At 40.3% G+C, this 19,245-nt stretch overlaps 1 protein-coding gene across 3 annotated transcripts in view; it reads left to right on the top strand.

Moving 5' to 3' along the window:
- Positions 1-19,245, top strand: part of DPY19L3 (dpy-19 like C-mannosyltransferase 3) — a 1,004,768-nt gene that overhangs the window by 509,841 nt on the left and 475,682 nt on the right. For all 3 annotated transcript variants that reach the window (XM_044081679.1, XM_044081680.1, XR_006366062.1), the window contains exon 8: positions 16,533-16,667. In XM_044081679.1, the coding sequence (XP_043937614.1) occupies positions 16,533-16,667 (135 nt within the window). The remainder of the gene's footprint in view (positions 1-16,532; positions 16,668-19,245) is intronic.

Raw genomic sequence — 19,245 nt, 5'->3', positions numbered from 1 at the left:
AGTATCTTCTTTTAGTTCTGGATGGATACTTTATATTCCAGTGTCGACTTCAGCAAACATTGTTGTTTTTTTGCTTCATAAGAACTTACAAGTATTTGGCATTTTCTTGCAGGTAACATCGGAGAGTGTTTCTTTAGTTTGATGTTTAGACTTGCAAACTTTGCTAAGTGTCTGGGTTTATGCCAGGTAAAGATCCTACCATGTTAGCTTTTCTTCCTCAGCATTGGTTCAAAGTCCACAGTGCTGAGGTAGAAATGTTCAAGAAGACATTGACATCAAATTAATACAGGACATTTTCCTAAACCAAAGCACAGTGTAGAGCTGTGTGGCACATCCCTAGTGGGGCTGCAATTTCTGAAGCATCACAACTGCATCTCACAAATGGAAACTTTTTGCAAAGTGTGTTAAATTAGTTGTGTGTGTGTGTGTGTGTGTGTGTGTGTGTGTGTGTGTGTGTGTGTGTGTGTGTGTGTGTGTGTGTGTGTGTGTGTGTGCGCTTTAACTGTTGTAGACTGGTATGCATACTGTGTATGCATACTGTGTATGCAAGGTTGTGTATTCTCTTAGGACTGTCATGTAGACATGCATATGTATGTATATTTTAGTACTTCAACATGCATCCATCTGTTTTATCAGCCATATCTGATCCATAATCTGTCCATTACAACTCCTTTGTTTTGTGCATCTGTTTTGTAAATTTTACTTTCAAACCTGTAGTGTTGACGCCTCACAGTTAGACGTTGCCCATTCGATTCTCAGAGCGTCTTCTGTGTGGCGACATGCATGAACGGGCATTCCTTCGTTGAAGGTTGTGCATTAGGCCCGGCAAGCCAGCTCGTAAAACTCTACTGCCAATCATTAGCGGACTGGAGTTCCGCTGTGGCGACCCCTAACCGGGAAAAGCCGAAAGACACAAACAAACTTTCAAACCTGTATTTATTTTTATTATATCAACTCATATAGTTTGGCCATGTTTATATATGGTTATTCTGGAGGCTTTTTCCCTGGGTCCTATCTAAAAATGGACAAGATCTTTTTGGGGACAACCCAGTAAACAAAGAATAAATAAGTTGCGTCAATGTTGGAAGGGTACCATTTGGAAGGATGTTTCTGATTGTATGACTTAACACCGGTTCATAATAAGTTACAACCAGTCCTCATTTCACTGCAAGATGATTTCTTGCTGAACAGTTTTTTGATAAACCAGTGAAATAAACCAATAAAACTACCTGCCTTTCAGTGAGCTCCTAATTACTCCTCCTCGTATCTCATGGACTGGGTCGATAATCTTCTTTCCATCTATCAGTGATGGGTTTGGATCTGAGCCCTCGGAACCGAGTCGGCCTTTTTACTAAGCTCCCGCCAGCCAAAAAAACTCTTGAGCTAAGTCTCTACCCAGAATGACTTTCTCCCTGTTACCTCAGATCTCGCTTGCCACATAGCCATAAAGCTGCGTTTCAACTGAGCTCTCAGCTAAGTGGAACTTTATTTGATATTTGTGTGAAGTATTTTTGATATCTTCATATTTTATTAAGCGATTAGTATTTCCAATGTCTTTTCTTCTGTCTAACCTTGTTTTTTCCTCTCTACTCTACCCATTGTTATCTTTGGTAAACTTTCAAGTGCCATTGTTGTTACGGCCTTTCCTCCCCTTACCCTTGTGGTATTTCTTCAGTACCGTAGTTGGTATTGTCTTTCCTGTTTAATCTGTTAGCTTTGGCTTTTAGTAAGGTGTTTCCTTTATTTCTGTACATATCAGTATATTGCCTTACTTGTGATTTCTTTGAACAGTGTTTGACTTTGTTCTAGTTGGATTATACGGTTGGCCTGTGGTGTCTTTCTATCAAAGATGTCTGATAAGAAGGGTACTTCAGGTTTTAAGCATTGTGCTTCATGTAATGGCAAGTTATTTAATAGTGATTCTCATGATGACTGTGTATACTGTTTGGGAGTGCTCCACCTTTCGGTGCAGCCTTCATGTGACATTTGTCAGTGTTTCAGTCAACTCACTCTTAATGAGCACAAAAATAAACTGATCCTGAAAGCGTTACTCAAATCTCCCTTCTCAGAGGCCATTTCTGCGATGGAGGTCTCATCCCCTCCTACTAAGAACAAAAAGAGATCGCACTCTGTTCCTTCTTCACCATCTAGTGATCTGAGCAAGCCTGGCATCTCAAACCTTCGATAGTGGTGCAGTTTTGGCACCGGTCCTGCCTCTGACACAGATCATAGACCTTACTACACCTATTTTGACTTCGGCACCTATGGTCACTTCAGCTCAGTGCACACCTTCAACTACTTCAGTAGTTACCATTTTGGAACTGACCATTTCTGCTCTGAGTGCCAATTCGGCACCGAGCATTGTACCAACTTCACTGGATTTGACCCCTTTACTTCCAGTCTCGAAACTAGAGACTTTGATGCTGGCAGACCTTGCACCACTGACCCGATACTCCCCTTCCATAGATCCGTTTCTGGGCCGAGCATATAACCCCTTCATTGAACGTCCTGACTCCCCGTCCGGAGTATCCACCAGAAGCCTGTCTTAACATGACGTGGTGCATCTTGTGGACCAGCTGTTGTTAGCCAGGAGGATCCCCGCACTTTCTAGAACCCATCCACCTACAGGACTTGGGTTGACTTATCCAAGGACTCCATCTTACACTCCTCCTTTGACCATCTTGGTTCAGAAGCATTCTGCTCCGACATCCTTCTTGGAACTCATCACCTAGGCCCCTACAGAGCATCTCACTCCGGCTCCGAGTTTGTCCCTTTGGTCTTTGGTTCCCGCTGAACAGGTCCTTCCTCAATCTGGGGATTGGGGGACAGGTGCTTCGGCCCGGGGTACGGAGCCATATTTCTCCATGGTTCCATCCTCGGCGCTGATAGCCGTGTCCGCGCCAATCCTGCTTGAGGCTCAACGGGTTCGTAGAAGCGGGGTGTGACCCTGATCCCAAGGTTGTCTTTCTCGGTTCCGGGCTCCCATCCCACTTTGTGCGGACCTGCCTTCAACGCAATGGAGAGGGCTCTTGCTTCTGGCAGCACACCTTTGATGTCAAAAACCCTAGTTTTTACCCCCTGAGCTACAGCTGTCACAAACCTGTCCCCGGGACACCAGGCAGAGAAGCCGCAGGATACCCCTGTTCAGGGTACCCACTTTTCCGAGTTCTCCTCACAGACTCCCACTGAGGAGCCCCCTCGAAAGAAGACGTGCAAGAGGAAGCGCATGGACTCACCTGAGGAGTCCTTAATAGAAGACATGGACTACATTGATGTTGAAGGGTCCCCACGATCAACTCCTGATGCTGTCTCCTTCAGAGACATCCTGCAAATGTTAAAGTAGAGAGGTGACTGAAGCCCTACAACCCTGCGTCTGAGGAGTCCGTGTTCCTACAGGCTTTTCTTGCCCAGCCTTCTACCTCTTGGGTGACCCCGCCTGCCAACGAGCTTGTCGTGCAGCTTGCTTTGAAGAACCCTGATTCCATTGAGGCAATCCCTCGGAGACCAGACAAAATTCTTTCCCCTCCTGAGGAGAACCCGCTTTGGTTCAAAGGGTTACCAGTTGATGCTATGGTGGTCGTGGTGGTGGCGGCCACGAAAAAGGAACTTAGCTGAGGAAAGTCCCACTATCCATCCGCCCAACAGGGAGTTCCGGGTGGAGGACAGACTTGGGAAGCCTGTTTTTGCATCAGGGAGCTTTGCTATACAGTCCCTGAATTATTTGGCACATTTCACGAGGCTCCAGAGGGACTTGATCTCCGAACTCTCTGGGACGCTCGCAAGACAGTTGTCTGAGGTCAGGAACAAAGTGGCCTTGCAGCTCGCAACCCTGGAATCAATATCCAACTCGTCCATGAGGTTGCTGTCACATGCAACCAAAGGGGCGGCTAGAGCAGCGGGTTCGGGCATTATGAGGTGTCATGCCTGGATGCGCATTTGTGACCTCACAGATCCCTTCAAGTCTTCCTTTCTGAATGCATCCAGCAAAGCTTCGTCCCTTTTTACCTCCAAAGTGAAGGACACGCTAGCCAGATGCGAGCAAGATGGAAAGAACATGTCTGTTGTAGGCCTATGGTGTTCCAACCCTCAACGTACCTTCTCCAGGAGTCAGAGGAGTGGAAAAATGTTGCATAAAAAATCTCGGGCCTTTCCGTGCCGTATGTGGTGGTGATACCCTCAGGGTCTTCGTAAACAAGGCTCCAAAGATTCCTTCTCTGGACAGCCTTATCAGTGCTCCTCAGGAGCAGCCCAATTGCTTACCTCTGGAAGCAGTCGGGGGTCATTTCTCTCTGCACCAAGCTGCCTGGCAATCTATTACCACCCATCATTGGGTGCAGAGTATCCTCACCAGAGGTTAGACCATTCCCCTTTCTTGTCAGCCAAATCTTCCAAGAAAACTTCCCGACATTCCAGTCAAAGGGAAGAAGCAGCTTCAGAGATTATAAAGCTGTCTCAAAAAAGACTCATGCAGCCAGTCCCACCAGACCAGTGCAGATCTGGATTTTACTCAAGATTCTTTTTGGTGCTAAAAAAGACAGGGGACTGGAGACCCATTTTGGACCTCAGTAGCTTAAACAAGTCTGTCACCCAAACCAAATTCCTGATGGTCACGGTTCAGTCTTTTCTTTCCTTTTTAAGAGAAGGCAAATGGATGTGCTGTGTAGATTTCCGGGATGCGTATTATTACATCAAGATGGACAAACCCCCCAGGATTTGCTTCGCTTCTGGCTAGGGGCCAGTCATTATCAATTTCGTGCCCTGCCGTTTGGTCTCTCTGCATCCCCCAGAGTATTCATGAAATGCACGGCAGTGGTCATAGCTCACATGAGACTAAAAGGATTCCAGATGTTTCTATATCTGGATGACTGGCTCCTCACCGGCCCCACCCAACATCTTCTGGTAACAGCACAGCATTATACTCTCTCTGGCAAAATTGTTGGGACTAACGATACATTGGGGGAAATCAAACCTTAGTCCTATACAACAAATAGAGCTCATAGAACTCAGTCCTGCGTGGTATCACTCCCAGTTCAGATTCCATCGATTGAGGCTTCAGCTCCGAGTGATGCTCTCTCAAGCAAAAGTCTCAGCAAGGGAAGTTGTTCAGGCCTTAGGCTCTATGGCAGCTTCAATCCCAATAGTGCCTTTAGCAAAGCTACATATGTGGATCCTGCAATGGCTCCTTCTTTGTCAGTGGTTCCCAAACTATCACCCCCTCGGTTACCAGAGTCGAATAACCAACTCCTGCAAACAGGGCCTCCCTTGGTGGATGATGCCAGACATAGACCTTTGGAGTCGCCCATTTCAATCCCCTCAGGCAACAGCCATTGTGACCCTGGATGCTTTCCTGATCAGGTGGGGGGGCCATTTCAAGGGAAAGACTGTCCAAGGTACATGGTCCACCTCAAGAACCCTACCTGTATATCAATGTTCTGGAACTGTGAGCTGTGCTGTTAGTGTTGCAGGCTTTCCATTCGGTTCTTTCAAAGTCAACAAACAGCAAACAAATAGTCTAGAAAAAGACTAAAATGAAAAAAACAACACTGATTCCATGCTGATGAATTTAATATTAAAACTTGTCTTAGCGCCTCGGCCACCACAGCCTTCAATGAGTACAAAAGTAGTAGCAAAAATACATTCCCTTTTATACAAATTAGTAATTAAATAGACTCAATCCCTCATTCAATTAATCCATCCAATTAATTAACCAGTTCATAGTCCTGTACTTAAAGTGAACATGAGTTAGACACAATATACTACAACAAAAGCATCAAATACATAAAATGCAAACAATAAAAAATAAAGAATTATTAAAGTAAGCATCTCCAGTTAACTTCTTTATTAAGACCTATTGGTGATAATGTGTTATACTTCAGTATGAAAATAGTTTCCTTATAAAGTAACATATTTTTTTGTAATTTATCGTCCCCCTTCTTAACAAAAACTTGTTCCAATATAGTAGCTTGTAATAAATTAGCATTACAACTATGCTTTTCCATAAAATGTACTGCTACCGGGCTTTCCAACATTCCCCTTTTAATGTCACGAACGTGTTCCTGCAACCTTATTCTAAATTTTCTTTTAGTTTCCCCAGTATAGAAGAGGTTGCAGGGACATCTAAGGCAATAAATAACACCCTATGTATAACATGAGAAACACTTCTGTGGTCTAAATATTTTATCATTTATTCTAGAAAAACGCAACTTAATATGGGAACATATACTACAAGTATGACATGGTATAGTCCCAAAAACAGACACAGAAAGACTCAATTTATCAGTTGGACAAATATAATATGCCTTAATTAATTTATCCCCCAAATTCTGTCCTATTTTATAAGCAACCTGAGGAACATTAGGAATGAGTTTATTTACAACTTTATCCTGTAACAAAAATTTCCAATAATATTTAATAAATTCCCAAATTTGCTCACTCAATAATTTATAAGTAGTTACAAAGTAAATATTTTGTTGTTGTATATTGTTTTGCTGTCGTTGTTTTTTATCTATCTTATTTTGCCCAGCTTCAATATAATTAGAATGTACATTATTTCTTTCACAGTTCTTATTAACTCTTAACAATTTTTCTATTGATTCTATGATCAACTGAATACTATAATCTCTGAGTAAAAACATCAGAATTAATTCATTAATCTGTCTTTCCAAATCCAAACCATCATTACATAATCTAGATAGTCTAACTATTTCTCCATAAGATAAAGATTTTAATGTGTGAGGCGGATGGCAACTAGTGCCAAATAAATATTGATTGCCATCAATGAACTTTCGATGGACATTAGTTGAAACATGTCCGTCTTTCCCTCCTGTCAAAGAAATGTCCAAAAAATTCACTTTAGTACCAAATTGTAGACCATCAAATTTGATATTATATCCATTATTGTTAAGATCAGAAACAAAATTAGATATAGAATCAAAACCCCCTTTACATAGAAAAATCAAATCATCAATGTAACGAAAATAAAATAACACATTATGTTGTACAAACACATTAGTGTAGATGTATTCCAGTTCAAATTTAGCCATAAACAAATTAGCGTACATGGGGGCAAAAGGTGCCCCCATGGCCGTGCCTTTTAATTGATGGTAAATCCCCTCATTAAAGCTAAAAAAATTGCTAGATAAACAAAAACTGGCTAAGTCCATAATGTAATGTGAAATAGGACTATCACCCAGAAAATATTGTAATGCTTGCATGCCATCTTTATGACTAATATTTGTATATAAGCTAACCACATCTAAACTAATATAGAACATATCATTAGTCCAAAATACGTGAGATATCTCATCAATAAAATCAAAAGAATTTTTAATGTAAGAATCAAGTTTTTCCACATAAGGTAGCAAATAACTATGTATAACAACAGCAATATTCTGTAAGAAATAATTCGTAGCTGCCACAATAGGACGACCAGGAGGGTTAGACAGATTCTTGTGCAATTTGGGGAGACAATAAAAAGTAGCTAACTGACAATTATCTATGCAAAAATTAGTATCAAGATCCTTTTTGCAAGTGCACACCTTTCTCAATTAATCCAATAAATTCTTTCATAGCATTCAAATATTTTACTTGTTCACTTATCTCATAAGTCAGAGTGTCATTTAAATGTTTCATACACATATCATAGTATTGAGTATAATGAAGCAAAACAATTGTATTGCCTTTATCAGAAGGCTTAATAATTAAATCATTTCTATTCATTATTTTTTTTAAGGCAAACCATTCATTTTTCGTCATATTGAAGTCCCAAGAACTTTTATCACATGAATTCACTAATTCTTGAAGAGAAAAATGAACCATTTCAGAAAATTGCATAACAATATTATTAGTATATGGAGGTATAAATTTACTACGAAAATTAATCCCCTCAGTATTTAATAATGTATAAGCATTAGGAGAGACAAAATCAACATCATCTGATAAACAAGAAAAAAAGCTGTCGTCACTCATGTCACTTTCAGAACTATGAACATAGTTATGTATATACTCTCGCTTATCCCCTTGTGCAAAATAGCATTTTAAATGTAACTTCCTAATAAACTTAAAAACTTCTTGTTTAACCACATAATTCCTAGGTGTCATGGTTGGCCCAAATTTTAAACCTAACTGAAGAACAGACATTTCTTCATCTGTCAAAACAGAACCAGATAAATTAACAACATTTGATACATAAACAGATGGAGAAACAGTATTAAATACATTAATTCCATCTACCTTGTTTAAATGTTTGTTTAAATTGTCCCTCACGCATTGGAGAACAAAAACCAGTTCCTTTTTTCTTATTACCTCTTTTGATATTCTCTTCGTTGTCACGAAAACGCTGTTTATCTGCTTCAGGATCCTGTGCACCCGGTAATGGGGGAAAATCATGGATTTCTCCTTCAGAATCCATGGTGAAACCTACACCTTCAGATGAAGCAAAGGAAACAGAAAGTTGTTTCTTACTATTATTTCTTTTTCCCGCTTGTCCTGAGTGGAAATTTTGCTTATTTCTCCACAAAAAGGCCTGCCATTAGCGTAATCGTGAATGTCTCTTTTAATCTTAGTAGATTTAAGGCGGACCTGTTCATTCTCAAATTTATTCAGTTTTTCCTTGAGGTTCTTAAAGATGTCATTGATCTTCCGATCCCCTATTTCACTCAATAATTTAGAATGCATGTCATGTAACTCATTCTGAAGTTTTTTATATAACAAGTTCTCCCTTTCCACTAAAATGTTAACCCATTCCATGGCACAAGTATGTGCCACGGCTAACCACTGATCTTTAAACAATAAATCAGTATTATCTGAAGTGTCAAATGGAGTCGCTGAGCTCTTGAATGCCCTTAAACCTCGTGGAGCAATGTTCAACTCAGTATATCTGGTTAAACCTAATAAATTGAAGTGACAACGTGTCTCACGAAAAATAAGTTTTTCAAAACTGTCCACACTATCCTGTATTTCTTGAGAAAACATACCCGATGTATTACCACCAAGAGCCCCGAACGGGTTATGAAATCTTTGCCTTCTGTCTTCCATAAATTTAAATATACGGTCAGCAGAAATAAACTCACCATTGGACACTGCTGTCGGTAAGGTTGTAGGTAAAACAGTTCTAGTTCCACAGGCACTCATAGCTTGAGAAGAAATTAGCGAAGTCTGGACAACAGTAGGAACATTGGTCACATTAGCAGCATGAGGGATACCAACCGGAGCAGAAACTGGTAAACCATGAATAAGAAAATTATCCAAAGTTATCTGTGAAGCCGTACCCGATGCACCTAGGATTCCCGAACAAGGAATCCGAATCCATAAATTCAAAGACAACAAACAGCAAACAAATAGTCTAGAAAAAGACTAAAATGAAAAAAACAACACGGATTCCACTCTGATGAATTTAATATTAAAACTTGTCTTAGCGCCTCGGCCACCACAGCCTTCAATGAGTACAAAAGTAGTAACAAAAATACATTCCCTTTTATACAAACCAATAATCAATTAAATAGACTCAATCCCTCATTCAATTAATCCGTCCAATTACTTAACCAGTTCCTAGTCTTGTACTTAAAGTGAACATGAGTTAGACACAATATACTACAACAAAAGCATAAAATGCAAACAATAAAAAATAAAGAATTATTAAAGTAAGCCTCTCCAGTTAACTTCTTTATTAAGACCCATTGGTGATAACGTGTTATACTTCAGTATGAAAATAGTTTCCTTATAAAGTAACATATTTTTTTGTAATTTATCATCCCCCTTCTTAACAAAAACTTGTTCCAAAATAGTAGCTTGTAATAAATTAGCATTACAACTATGCTTTTCCATAAAATGTACTGCTACCGTGCTTTACAACAACAAGACTGTCCAAGGCACATGGTTCACCTCAAGAGCCCCACCTGCATATCAGTGTCCTGGAACTGAGAGCTGTGCTGTTAGTGTTGCAGGCCTTCCATTCGGTTCTCCCTTCCAGGACAATTGGAATTCAGTCAGACAATATGTCAGTGGTCTGGTATATCAGCAAGCAAGGAGGAACCAAGTCCTATTCCCTATGTTGAGAAGCCATGAGAATTTGGCAGTGGGTGATAGCTTCCAACCGCTTTCTGATAGCAACACATATCCCGGGGAGCTCCAACGTGATTGCGGACAAACTGAGCAGATGCATCCTCATGCCTCATGAGTTGTCCCTCAACCTCGAGGTGGCATCAGCAATCTTCAGCCACTGGGGCCAGCCTTGCTGCAATCTTTTTGCCTCCCCATCAAACAACAAGTGCAGCAGCTATTTCTCCCTACTTCCCCCGGAGGGGGAGTCACCGAGGGATGCTCTAATCCACGATTGGCCCAAGGTTTTTTTTACGCTTATCCTCCCATCCACCTGATTCCTCAATTTCTAAAGAAAGCTCTTTGATTGAGATGCAAGGTGATCCTCATAGCCCCGTTCTGGCTTCGACAAGTTTGGTTCCCCTTCCTTCGGCCTCACCTAGTATACTCACTGTGGATTCTGGACCCTCTGCCAGATCTGATTACTCTCCCCCAAGGGTTGAGTCACCCAAATCTGTCTGGTCTCAAGCTAACAGCTTGGTTTCTCAACTTCAGCTAGTCACCAGGCAAGCTAATCTCTCCTTGCCTGTTCGAGACATCATTCTGACCTCTCAAAAACCATCCACCAGAAGACTATATCAGGATAAATATGCTAGACCCGTATTCGGCTCCAGTACCTGCAGTGCTTCGATACTTGGCTAAGTTTTTTGATAATGGAGCCTCTGCTTCTACCATACAAGTACATCTAGCAGCAATTTCCACAATGGTAGAGATGACACCCCTCTTATCTCTCTATGCCTATGCAAGGCCTTCCTCAAAGGGACCTTTCGTATCAGGCCTCCTGTCAGACAGCCAGTGGAACCATGGAACCTCACTCTAGTTCTTCAGTCTTTGACTCAAAAACCTTTTGAACCTGCTGCGAAGTGTAACCTAAAGTTTTTGTCTTGGAAATGCTTGATGTTCATCGTGTTACACTGCTGCAGTCATTACACTTGGGTTATCCTGCCATCAGGCGGTCCCGCTGCGAAGTGTAACCTAAAGTTTTTGTCTTGGAAATGCTTGATTTTGGTAGCCATTACGTCTGCCAGAAGAGTCTCGGAGCTGCAGGCATTGTGTATCAAGAGGCCCCATCTTGTCTTTCATAAGGACAGAGTATTCACTTTGTACGAATCCATCCTTCCTTCCCTAAGTTGTTTCTGAATTCTCCATAAACCAGACTATTGATCTACCAGTGTTCTTTCCGAATTTTGCCAATAGAGGAGAGTACTGCCTTCACTCTTTAGACATACATAGACAACTGAGATTCTACCTAGAATGGACCAAACTTATCCGCAAATTGGAACAGCTTTTCATCTCATTTTCTGGACCCAGAATGGGAGAGGCTATTTCCAAGGTCACATTATCAAAATGGCTAAGGGACTGCATACGTTTCATCTATTCCCTCAGTAAAAAAACCTATGCCAAAAGTTAGAGCTCACGCCACTAAATCTATGGCAACATCTGTAGCTTTCCATTCCAGGGATTCCATGGATGACATCTGTGCAGCAGCTACTTGGGCTAAACCTCATACCTTTATCAATTATTACAAGTTGGATTTGGTCTCCAGAGGGAGAGCTGCCTTCAGCTCAGTAGTACTCAGGATTGTTCTTCCATAAGGGCCGACCATGGACCTCAAGGTAGCTTGGGATTCTGTCCCATCAGTGATGAATGGAAAGAAGATTAACATCATCAGGTAAAGAAGTTATGTCTTACCATAACGTTCCATCTGTGTTGTCCATCTTCTTTCATTCATCACTTCCCAAAGGCTCCTAGGGGATTCTTTGGGTCTAAGTGGTGCCCTAGGGTATTTGCGCAGAATTGGCCTCGGCTTTACTTTTTTTTTCTCTAGCAAACTCGATCTGAGGTAACGGAGAAGGGCACTCTGGGTAGAGACATAGCTCGAGAGTTTTTTGGCTAGTGCGAGCTTGGTAAAAAGGCTGATTTGGTTCAGAGGGCTCGGAACCAAACCCATCAGAGATGAATGAAAGAAGATGAGCAATACAGATGCAACGTTATGGTAAGACATAACTTCTTTATTATGCTGATGAGAAGAGAACTGCATCACTGACCTCACTACTATGGCAAAGCAAAACAGCTAAGCTGTAGTAAATAACATTTGATCCTAAGCTGTACCTTGACACAGCCATAAAAGGCTCAAAGATGACTGCACAAAAACATATAATTACGAGGAATGTGTGGCATTTCAAACTACTCAAACAAACAATCAAGGTGTTTCTGACCTCTGTTTTGAGAAGAATGTGACAATGATGATGACTTTAAGCTTGTTATTCACATTCACAAGCACCTGAGAAAAGCTTCACAGGAAAGGGGAAAATCAAAGTTGTTGAATACATAGCACCCTCAATGAGTAGCATCAGAAATCCAGAAATCTTTCAAGTGTTTGTTCTAGTTTAGATAAATTAGCAGATGTTTAAATTAAACATCAGTTTGATAGCAGTTACTTTTTTTTGAACCTGATAAATGTTAATGTATATTATCTTGCATACAAATTTTTATTCAGAGATGTAGTATTTCTTGTAGTGACATTTAAGTTAAATTGTCGAATTAAAAGCATTCATGCAGTCTGGTTAACAGTAGCGTAAAGCTGTAATTTGAAAGAAAGGTGATAATTCTGTGCTGTAAACTATCATTTTTAGTTTGCTTTGTGAAGTTGGTGTGGGTGTAGGTGTAAAAACTGCAAGAAAGACCAAACTAAGCTGAAGAAGTCTTTGCTGCGTAATACCTTAATCCTTGAGTACTGGAAGCCCATGGGATATATGCAAATGATCCCTTAAGGACATACAGTGTTTCAGCTATACGCAGGGCTGGTGCTTGTATTTTGAGGAGCCCAAGCAAGTTTCATGTTGGGGGCCCTACCCAGGAAAATATTGTGTGACCACACTGCCATCACGACCCCTTCCCTGTCAAGCTCATCCAGCACCATTTAACAATCACTGTATAGTGTTACTACATTCAGACCATTAAAAAGATTTGAAGTGTCAAGATACACACTGACTGGCATTTAGTACTAGTGTTACATTATAACAAGCCCTGTAAAACATAGCCACTCAGAGGTATATTTACACACACACACACACACACACACACACACACACACACACACACACACACAAACTGACTGGCATTTAGTAGCAGTGTTGTTACAGTACAACAAGGCCTCTGTATTGTATCAAGGTAGCCAGTTCTACAGAGGTACACGAACACCCACACTGACTCCCACACACAGGACATAGGCACACAAGACAAAGACATCACTACAGCAAGACTGAATAGAGACACCCACACAGACTCCCTTACACAGGACAGAGACTCAAGACAGACCGCTACACAGACTGTTGCACACAGGATGTAGACACACACACACATGATGAAGACAGCACTGGAGAGTAGACTGAACATTAAGGATTTAAAATACTGGGCTTATGAACTAATAATGACTCTATAATACGATTTTGCAGTAGCATGCATTGTGTGACCCCAACATATGGACATTGTGCAGCATTCTCACAGCCCCTACCAACCTCCTAACCTCTCAACATAATTCCAAAGCCAAAAATAACTGCAGAACAAAGGTGTAACATCAAGGATAGTTACAAACATTGCTATGATATACTTAGAAAGATATTAGAATAACAGGGTTTGCATTAGCATTCATTAAAATAATGAGTACATTCTTTAGAATTCCCACAGCCCTATCCCACAGTGTCACAGGTGCAATTCTAGAGGAGGTAAAAAAAAAAAGACAAGGATGTAACAATAGGGATTTAAACACTGTGCTTATGAACTATTGAAGATGGTAGAATAGCAAATTTTCCAGTAGGATGCATTGCATGAATCCACATTTTTGATGAGAATAAAACCAAAAATACAGGGCAAACATCTAAACATTGTACAACATTTCTCATAACCCCTACCCCTCTACTTCTTAGCTTAACAATTCCAGACAGGGTTGCCAGATTTCCGACTGGCCGGGTAGGGACAAAAAAAAAAAAAAAAAAAAAGGTCTTTCACGCTAAGTGAGGACCAAAAAAAAAAAAGTTCTTTAAACACGGAGCTACTTCTGTTTAATATGGAACATCAAGCAGTTCTGCATTAAACACAAGTAGCTCCGTGTTTACCAATTTTTGATTGGCTCGTATGCCAGTATATGAGCCAATCAAAAAACGGAGCTGTGTTTAATGCAGAACTGCCTGATGTTCCGCATTAAACACAAGCAGCTCCATGTTTAGCGATTTTTGATTGGCCCATATGCCGGTATGTGGGCCAATCAAAAAAAAAAAAGTGGAGGGCTGTTTTGCCTGGATTTAAACTGGCAGTGCGAGACTCGGGATCGGGCTGCTGATTCCGGGACAGTCTCGCTCAAATAGGGACATCTGGCAACCCTAATTCCAGACAAAGCCAAAAAATCTGCAGAACAAAGGTGTAACATCAGGGAGAGTTTAAAACATTTCTGTGATAAACTTCAGTAGAAGAACAGAGTTTCATTTAGCACGCATTAAGACATCAGTACATTCTGAAAATTTCTGATAGCCCCTACCCCACAGTGTCTCACCACAATAATTCTGGATGAAGTGAAAACAAAATAAAAAAACAAAGGAGTAACATTAAAAAACAATGTTCATAAACAATGTTCATATGAACGAACAAAGATGCTGGAATAACAGATTTTGCAGTAACACACGTTACGTGACCCCACATGTTTTAATGAGAAAAGACATATACCAGGCAAACACCTGAACATCATGCAACATTCTCACAGCTGCTAAATCCCCACCCAACCTCTCAGCACAGTAATGATAGACATAGGAAAAAATTATCATAGAACAAAGGTGTACCATCAGGGATAGTTGTAAACATTGTTGGTATACACAAAACAATACTAGCAGAACAGGGTTTGCATTTGGTATACATTAAAACATCTGCACATTCTGCAACATTCTCACAGCCATTATCCCCCACTACCAGTCTTTCAGCACAATTGTAGACGAAACAAAAATACATTAGTGAGCATTCTTATGCATGACTGGCTAAAAAGACTACATCAGATCTGGATAATTATTACAGACAAGCTTCCCTTCCTCAATCTCTTAGCAGAAGAATTCTGGACAAAGGTAAAATAAAACTGTTATAACCACAATCCCACATCCATCTTTATACAAGAACTCTGCACAAAAAAGTAATACAGTCCTCTCCATAGGTTTCCTCACCCCACCCTGCAAAAAATAAAGTTAAAAATAAACCCATAAACTTACCTTTTCTGCAGTTGATAGAAGGCTGCTACTAATCCTGTGCTCTCTTCATGATTGTACAGTGATCTGCTGCTTGCTTCTCCTCCACATAGACTAGACCAGTTCATTCCTTTTAAATTGCCCTTAAAAGGATAGTTTTTCAGATCTTTTAGAAATTTCCCCTACAAGGGCAATTTAAAAATACAGCTCCTTCACTGGTTCCATGTTCGCACCTGGTAAATTTGAATCCTCCATCCGTCCTCATGCCAGTAATCCACAGAACTGACCTGCCAGACCACCAATTACAGCAAAGCAAAACTTCTGACTTGAAAAACAAGAAGAGACGTAATGCTTGCTACAACATGTGCCTTTTTAAAGGCAGTTGTCACAGGAAGTGCTTTACAGGTCCTTGCTTAATCACTTCCATGTTAAGAAAAAGAAAAAAAAAACTACAATTTACTCCCTGGCTGGTTGCTGCAGCCAGTCAAGTCCCTTGCTTCACTGAAGCGGACCTGATTGAGTGCAGCTTACAGGTAAGTTTTTCAAAAAGAAAGAAAATGAAATCATGCGACGACGTTACACAGCCGTGTGAACATCAAGGAGGCACTGAGCAAGGAGGGGAGGAGATGGAAAAACCTATGGCTGCTTCATGTGGGGGCCCACATATGTGGCAAGATAATCGGGGGCTCCCCCAACCACGGGTTCAGCAGGTGCCTGTTGCCAGGTATGGCTATATGGCTTCTAAATGCCCAGGACTTTGTTTTACTTTTTAAGTCTTTATGATTGCATTCATGTCAGTAAAGCCAAACCCCACTAGCTGTAGACATGCATGTTTATACTTTTTAGTGACCCTATCAATACAGCATAAGTGGACTATCTGGTTGTACTTTAGAAACACAGAGCAAAGTCATGGGCAGTCAGAAGCTGCATAACTGAAAGACTATATATATGTATCCCATGGGCCACCACTACAGGAGGTTTAAGGTATTGTACAGTGAAGACTCCAGCTTGGCTAGGTCTTCCTTGCAGTTTTTACTGAATGGTTTGTGTGTATGACGTTTTTTTATCTTTTGATTAGTGTGTGTGTGTGTGTGTGTGTGTGTGTGTGTGTGTGTGTGTGTGTTTATGTATGTGTGTGTGTCTATAGAGAAAGAATGAGCTTTGCTGGCTAAAACTGTCTAATATTCATCATTCCTTTTTCCACAGAGGTCAACCACTGTACTGGTATTTCTTTCAACTTTTGTCTTCAGTGTCACTTGGCAGTTTAATCAGTTCATACTTCTGGTCCAAGCTCTAGCTCTGTTTGGCTTGGACAGCCTCGATATGGTACCTTCCTCCAAGGTAAGTTTGATAATACTTTAATTAATTTCTTTGGTTTGTCTTTAAGCCAGATTAGATTTCACAGGTAGCAGAAGGGCTTGAAGTACTGTTATTGCAAGCTTGTACCTAACATCTGAGAAGTTATACCTGACATGCCTGCATGTTTCATGATTTCTCAAATGCTATTTAGCATAGCTACAGATCTGGATTAAATAGATTTATTACAATGTAGTACAACTACATAAGCACAGTGCTTCCTGTTGTAAGGAATTAAAAGATCAGTATAATGGAAAATGTTGTCATTTTAACTTTCACTTGAACTGAGAGCAAGTCTTTTGGAATACGGGTGGCCATTATTTTCAATTGCTGTCACTTATAAGGCTATGTTAGAGGTGTACACTGATCAGGTAAACATGTTTTGTATAACTCTGTGAAGCAGATACTAGTTTTACAGTTCTTAACATTCCATGCACTTTGAGCCATATAGTTAATGGAAGGTGCTCGCAAAAAATGTACTCATTTGATTACAGTGAATATGGCTAGCTACACTCCTGTCCTGTCATCTCTGTATGCTTTGTTTTTGTACTAATGATTATATTATGCATTAGTGGTGCTTCTGTCCATGGATTTTCTCTGTAAATAGGTCCTTCACTTAATTAGATTATCTCTGTCAATAATGTTGTTATAATGTTCACTTAAGTGTCTGAAAAGAAAAATCTTTCACACACTGTCTCAGGTGGGGAATCTTTTTTTTGAAGATTCCCACTATAGAAATAAAACAGCCTGCCAAAAAAGGATGATAAATGAGCTTCATCTGCATTAACATTCTGATGAGAAAAGACTGACTCCATCACAGATGGATGCTGTCAAGGAACCTGTGACTGCTTACAAAAACAGTTTACGATTAATTTCAACCTCTGAGCCCAAACATGTAAGTCCACAGAGGGTGCATACTAAATATTGAACATTTTCATCTGCCTGTATAAGTCATGTCTTTTCCATGAACCAGTACAGCCTGTGTTACAAATTTTTACAAAGAATATACCGTCTGTGGATTGTAGGATTATTTCATAATTGTCCAGAGCAAAGAGTATGACACTAGAATGCTTATCCGTTCTGCATAGACCAGTGAAGGCCCTCATTATTTGCATGTCGCATATCAGTTTTTGTGGAGTCCACTTTATATGTTCCAAATGTTAAAAAAGGAAATAGTAATGTACCCTTTCACCCTTTTCAAAACAGTAAGAAATTTCTAGGACTGATTTAATTATGTGTTGTTTAATCAGTGGTTTTCTTGGCAAGCCATCTCTATAACCTGGTCCCCTAGCCCCCAAAATATGTTGTTTTTTCAAATCACTAATTTAATGTGTTAGTCTTTTGGATATGGTGCTAAGGAGGTGTTTTTCCCAGAAAGAAGTCTTATGACTTATGATTTCAGGAAAGCTCAGTGTTAGGTCGTATATGCTTGCTGTTTATGCAGTAGTGTTGCGCATTGCACTTGGGAAGTTTCTCCTTTGCTAACCATGACATTGGTAAGTTGATATTAAAGTGTGTGTGTGTGTGTGTGTGTGTGTGATATGTGATATATATATATATATATATATATATGTGTGTGTGTGTGTGTATGTATGTATGTATGTTTGTGTGCCATCAAATGCTCTGAAGTGCAAATATTTTTGTGAAACGTAAATTGCCTAACACAACCGATTGATGATCTGCATAGAGAACATATGGCTTCCCCCTGTGCAGATGCTTTAAAGGGAGTTTCACTGTGTTTTGTGTAATTGTTATGGATGACTTGTGATCTGATGATTTGTGCAGTCAGCTAGCCAATAGTGATAGAATGACGTGTGTGTGTCAAAGGAAGGGAATTTAGGGTGCAGGGGCTTGCCCCCTTACAAAGGGTAATGTTTTCTAAGTAGTTCACTAGCAGTTTATCTGAAACACATTCTCTATCAATTGTGTTAAGAATTTCTGTCTCAGTCCTTCACAGGGAAGTAAGCTATGTTTCTGTGTTTGGTGTGATGCGTCTCCAGTAATTTGTTAAAGCTGTAGGCATGACAACAGATTCACAGCCCCCACCCCCAAGAAGCCAATAGACTGTGTAGAGCCGCTCTTGACATACAATCTTTATAGGAGTCTGAAGTCTGACCCTGCTGCAGTTTCTCTTTCTGCTACCCAATTTTAAAAAGAAACACACATGCAGTTTTTTATGTTTTATTTTTTTCTCCAGGCAAAGAATCCAAGGTTCTGGACAGATTTGTTAAGAGGGATATGCCTCTTCTAACCTGGCAGTTAGAACTATTCACAAGTGCTGTAGTATTTGTAGAGCAGGTGAAGCTGCTTTACAACTACTTTACATTAATATAAAGGAAAAAATGCAGTAATTAGTACTGCAAACAGAATAAACTGTCTTGGTGCACAGAGTGTATTTGATGCAGTAGATAGCACTTTTTTATCCATACCAGAGGTATTGCCATTATGAGACTTGCTTGGCTGAGGGCCCAGACACTTTCTAAAAATATTGATACTGGATGACTTATTTGAGCAATTTACTTGAATCTGTGTTAAATTAATTTTCTAAAGTATGGAAAAAATG

This window comes from Protopterus annectens, chromosome 8.part1 (assembly GCF_019279795.1).
Source record: "Protopterus annectens isolate FY-2018-M chromosome 8.part1, PAN1.0, whole genome shotgun sequence".
Taxonomy (NCBI): domain Eukaryota; kingdom Metazoa; phylum Chordata; order Ceratodontiformes; family Protopteridae; genus Protopterus; species Protopterus annectens.
The sequence above is the reverse complement of the archived record's forward strand: the minus strand, read 5'-3'. Positions and strand labels throughout refer to the sequence as shown.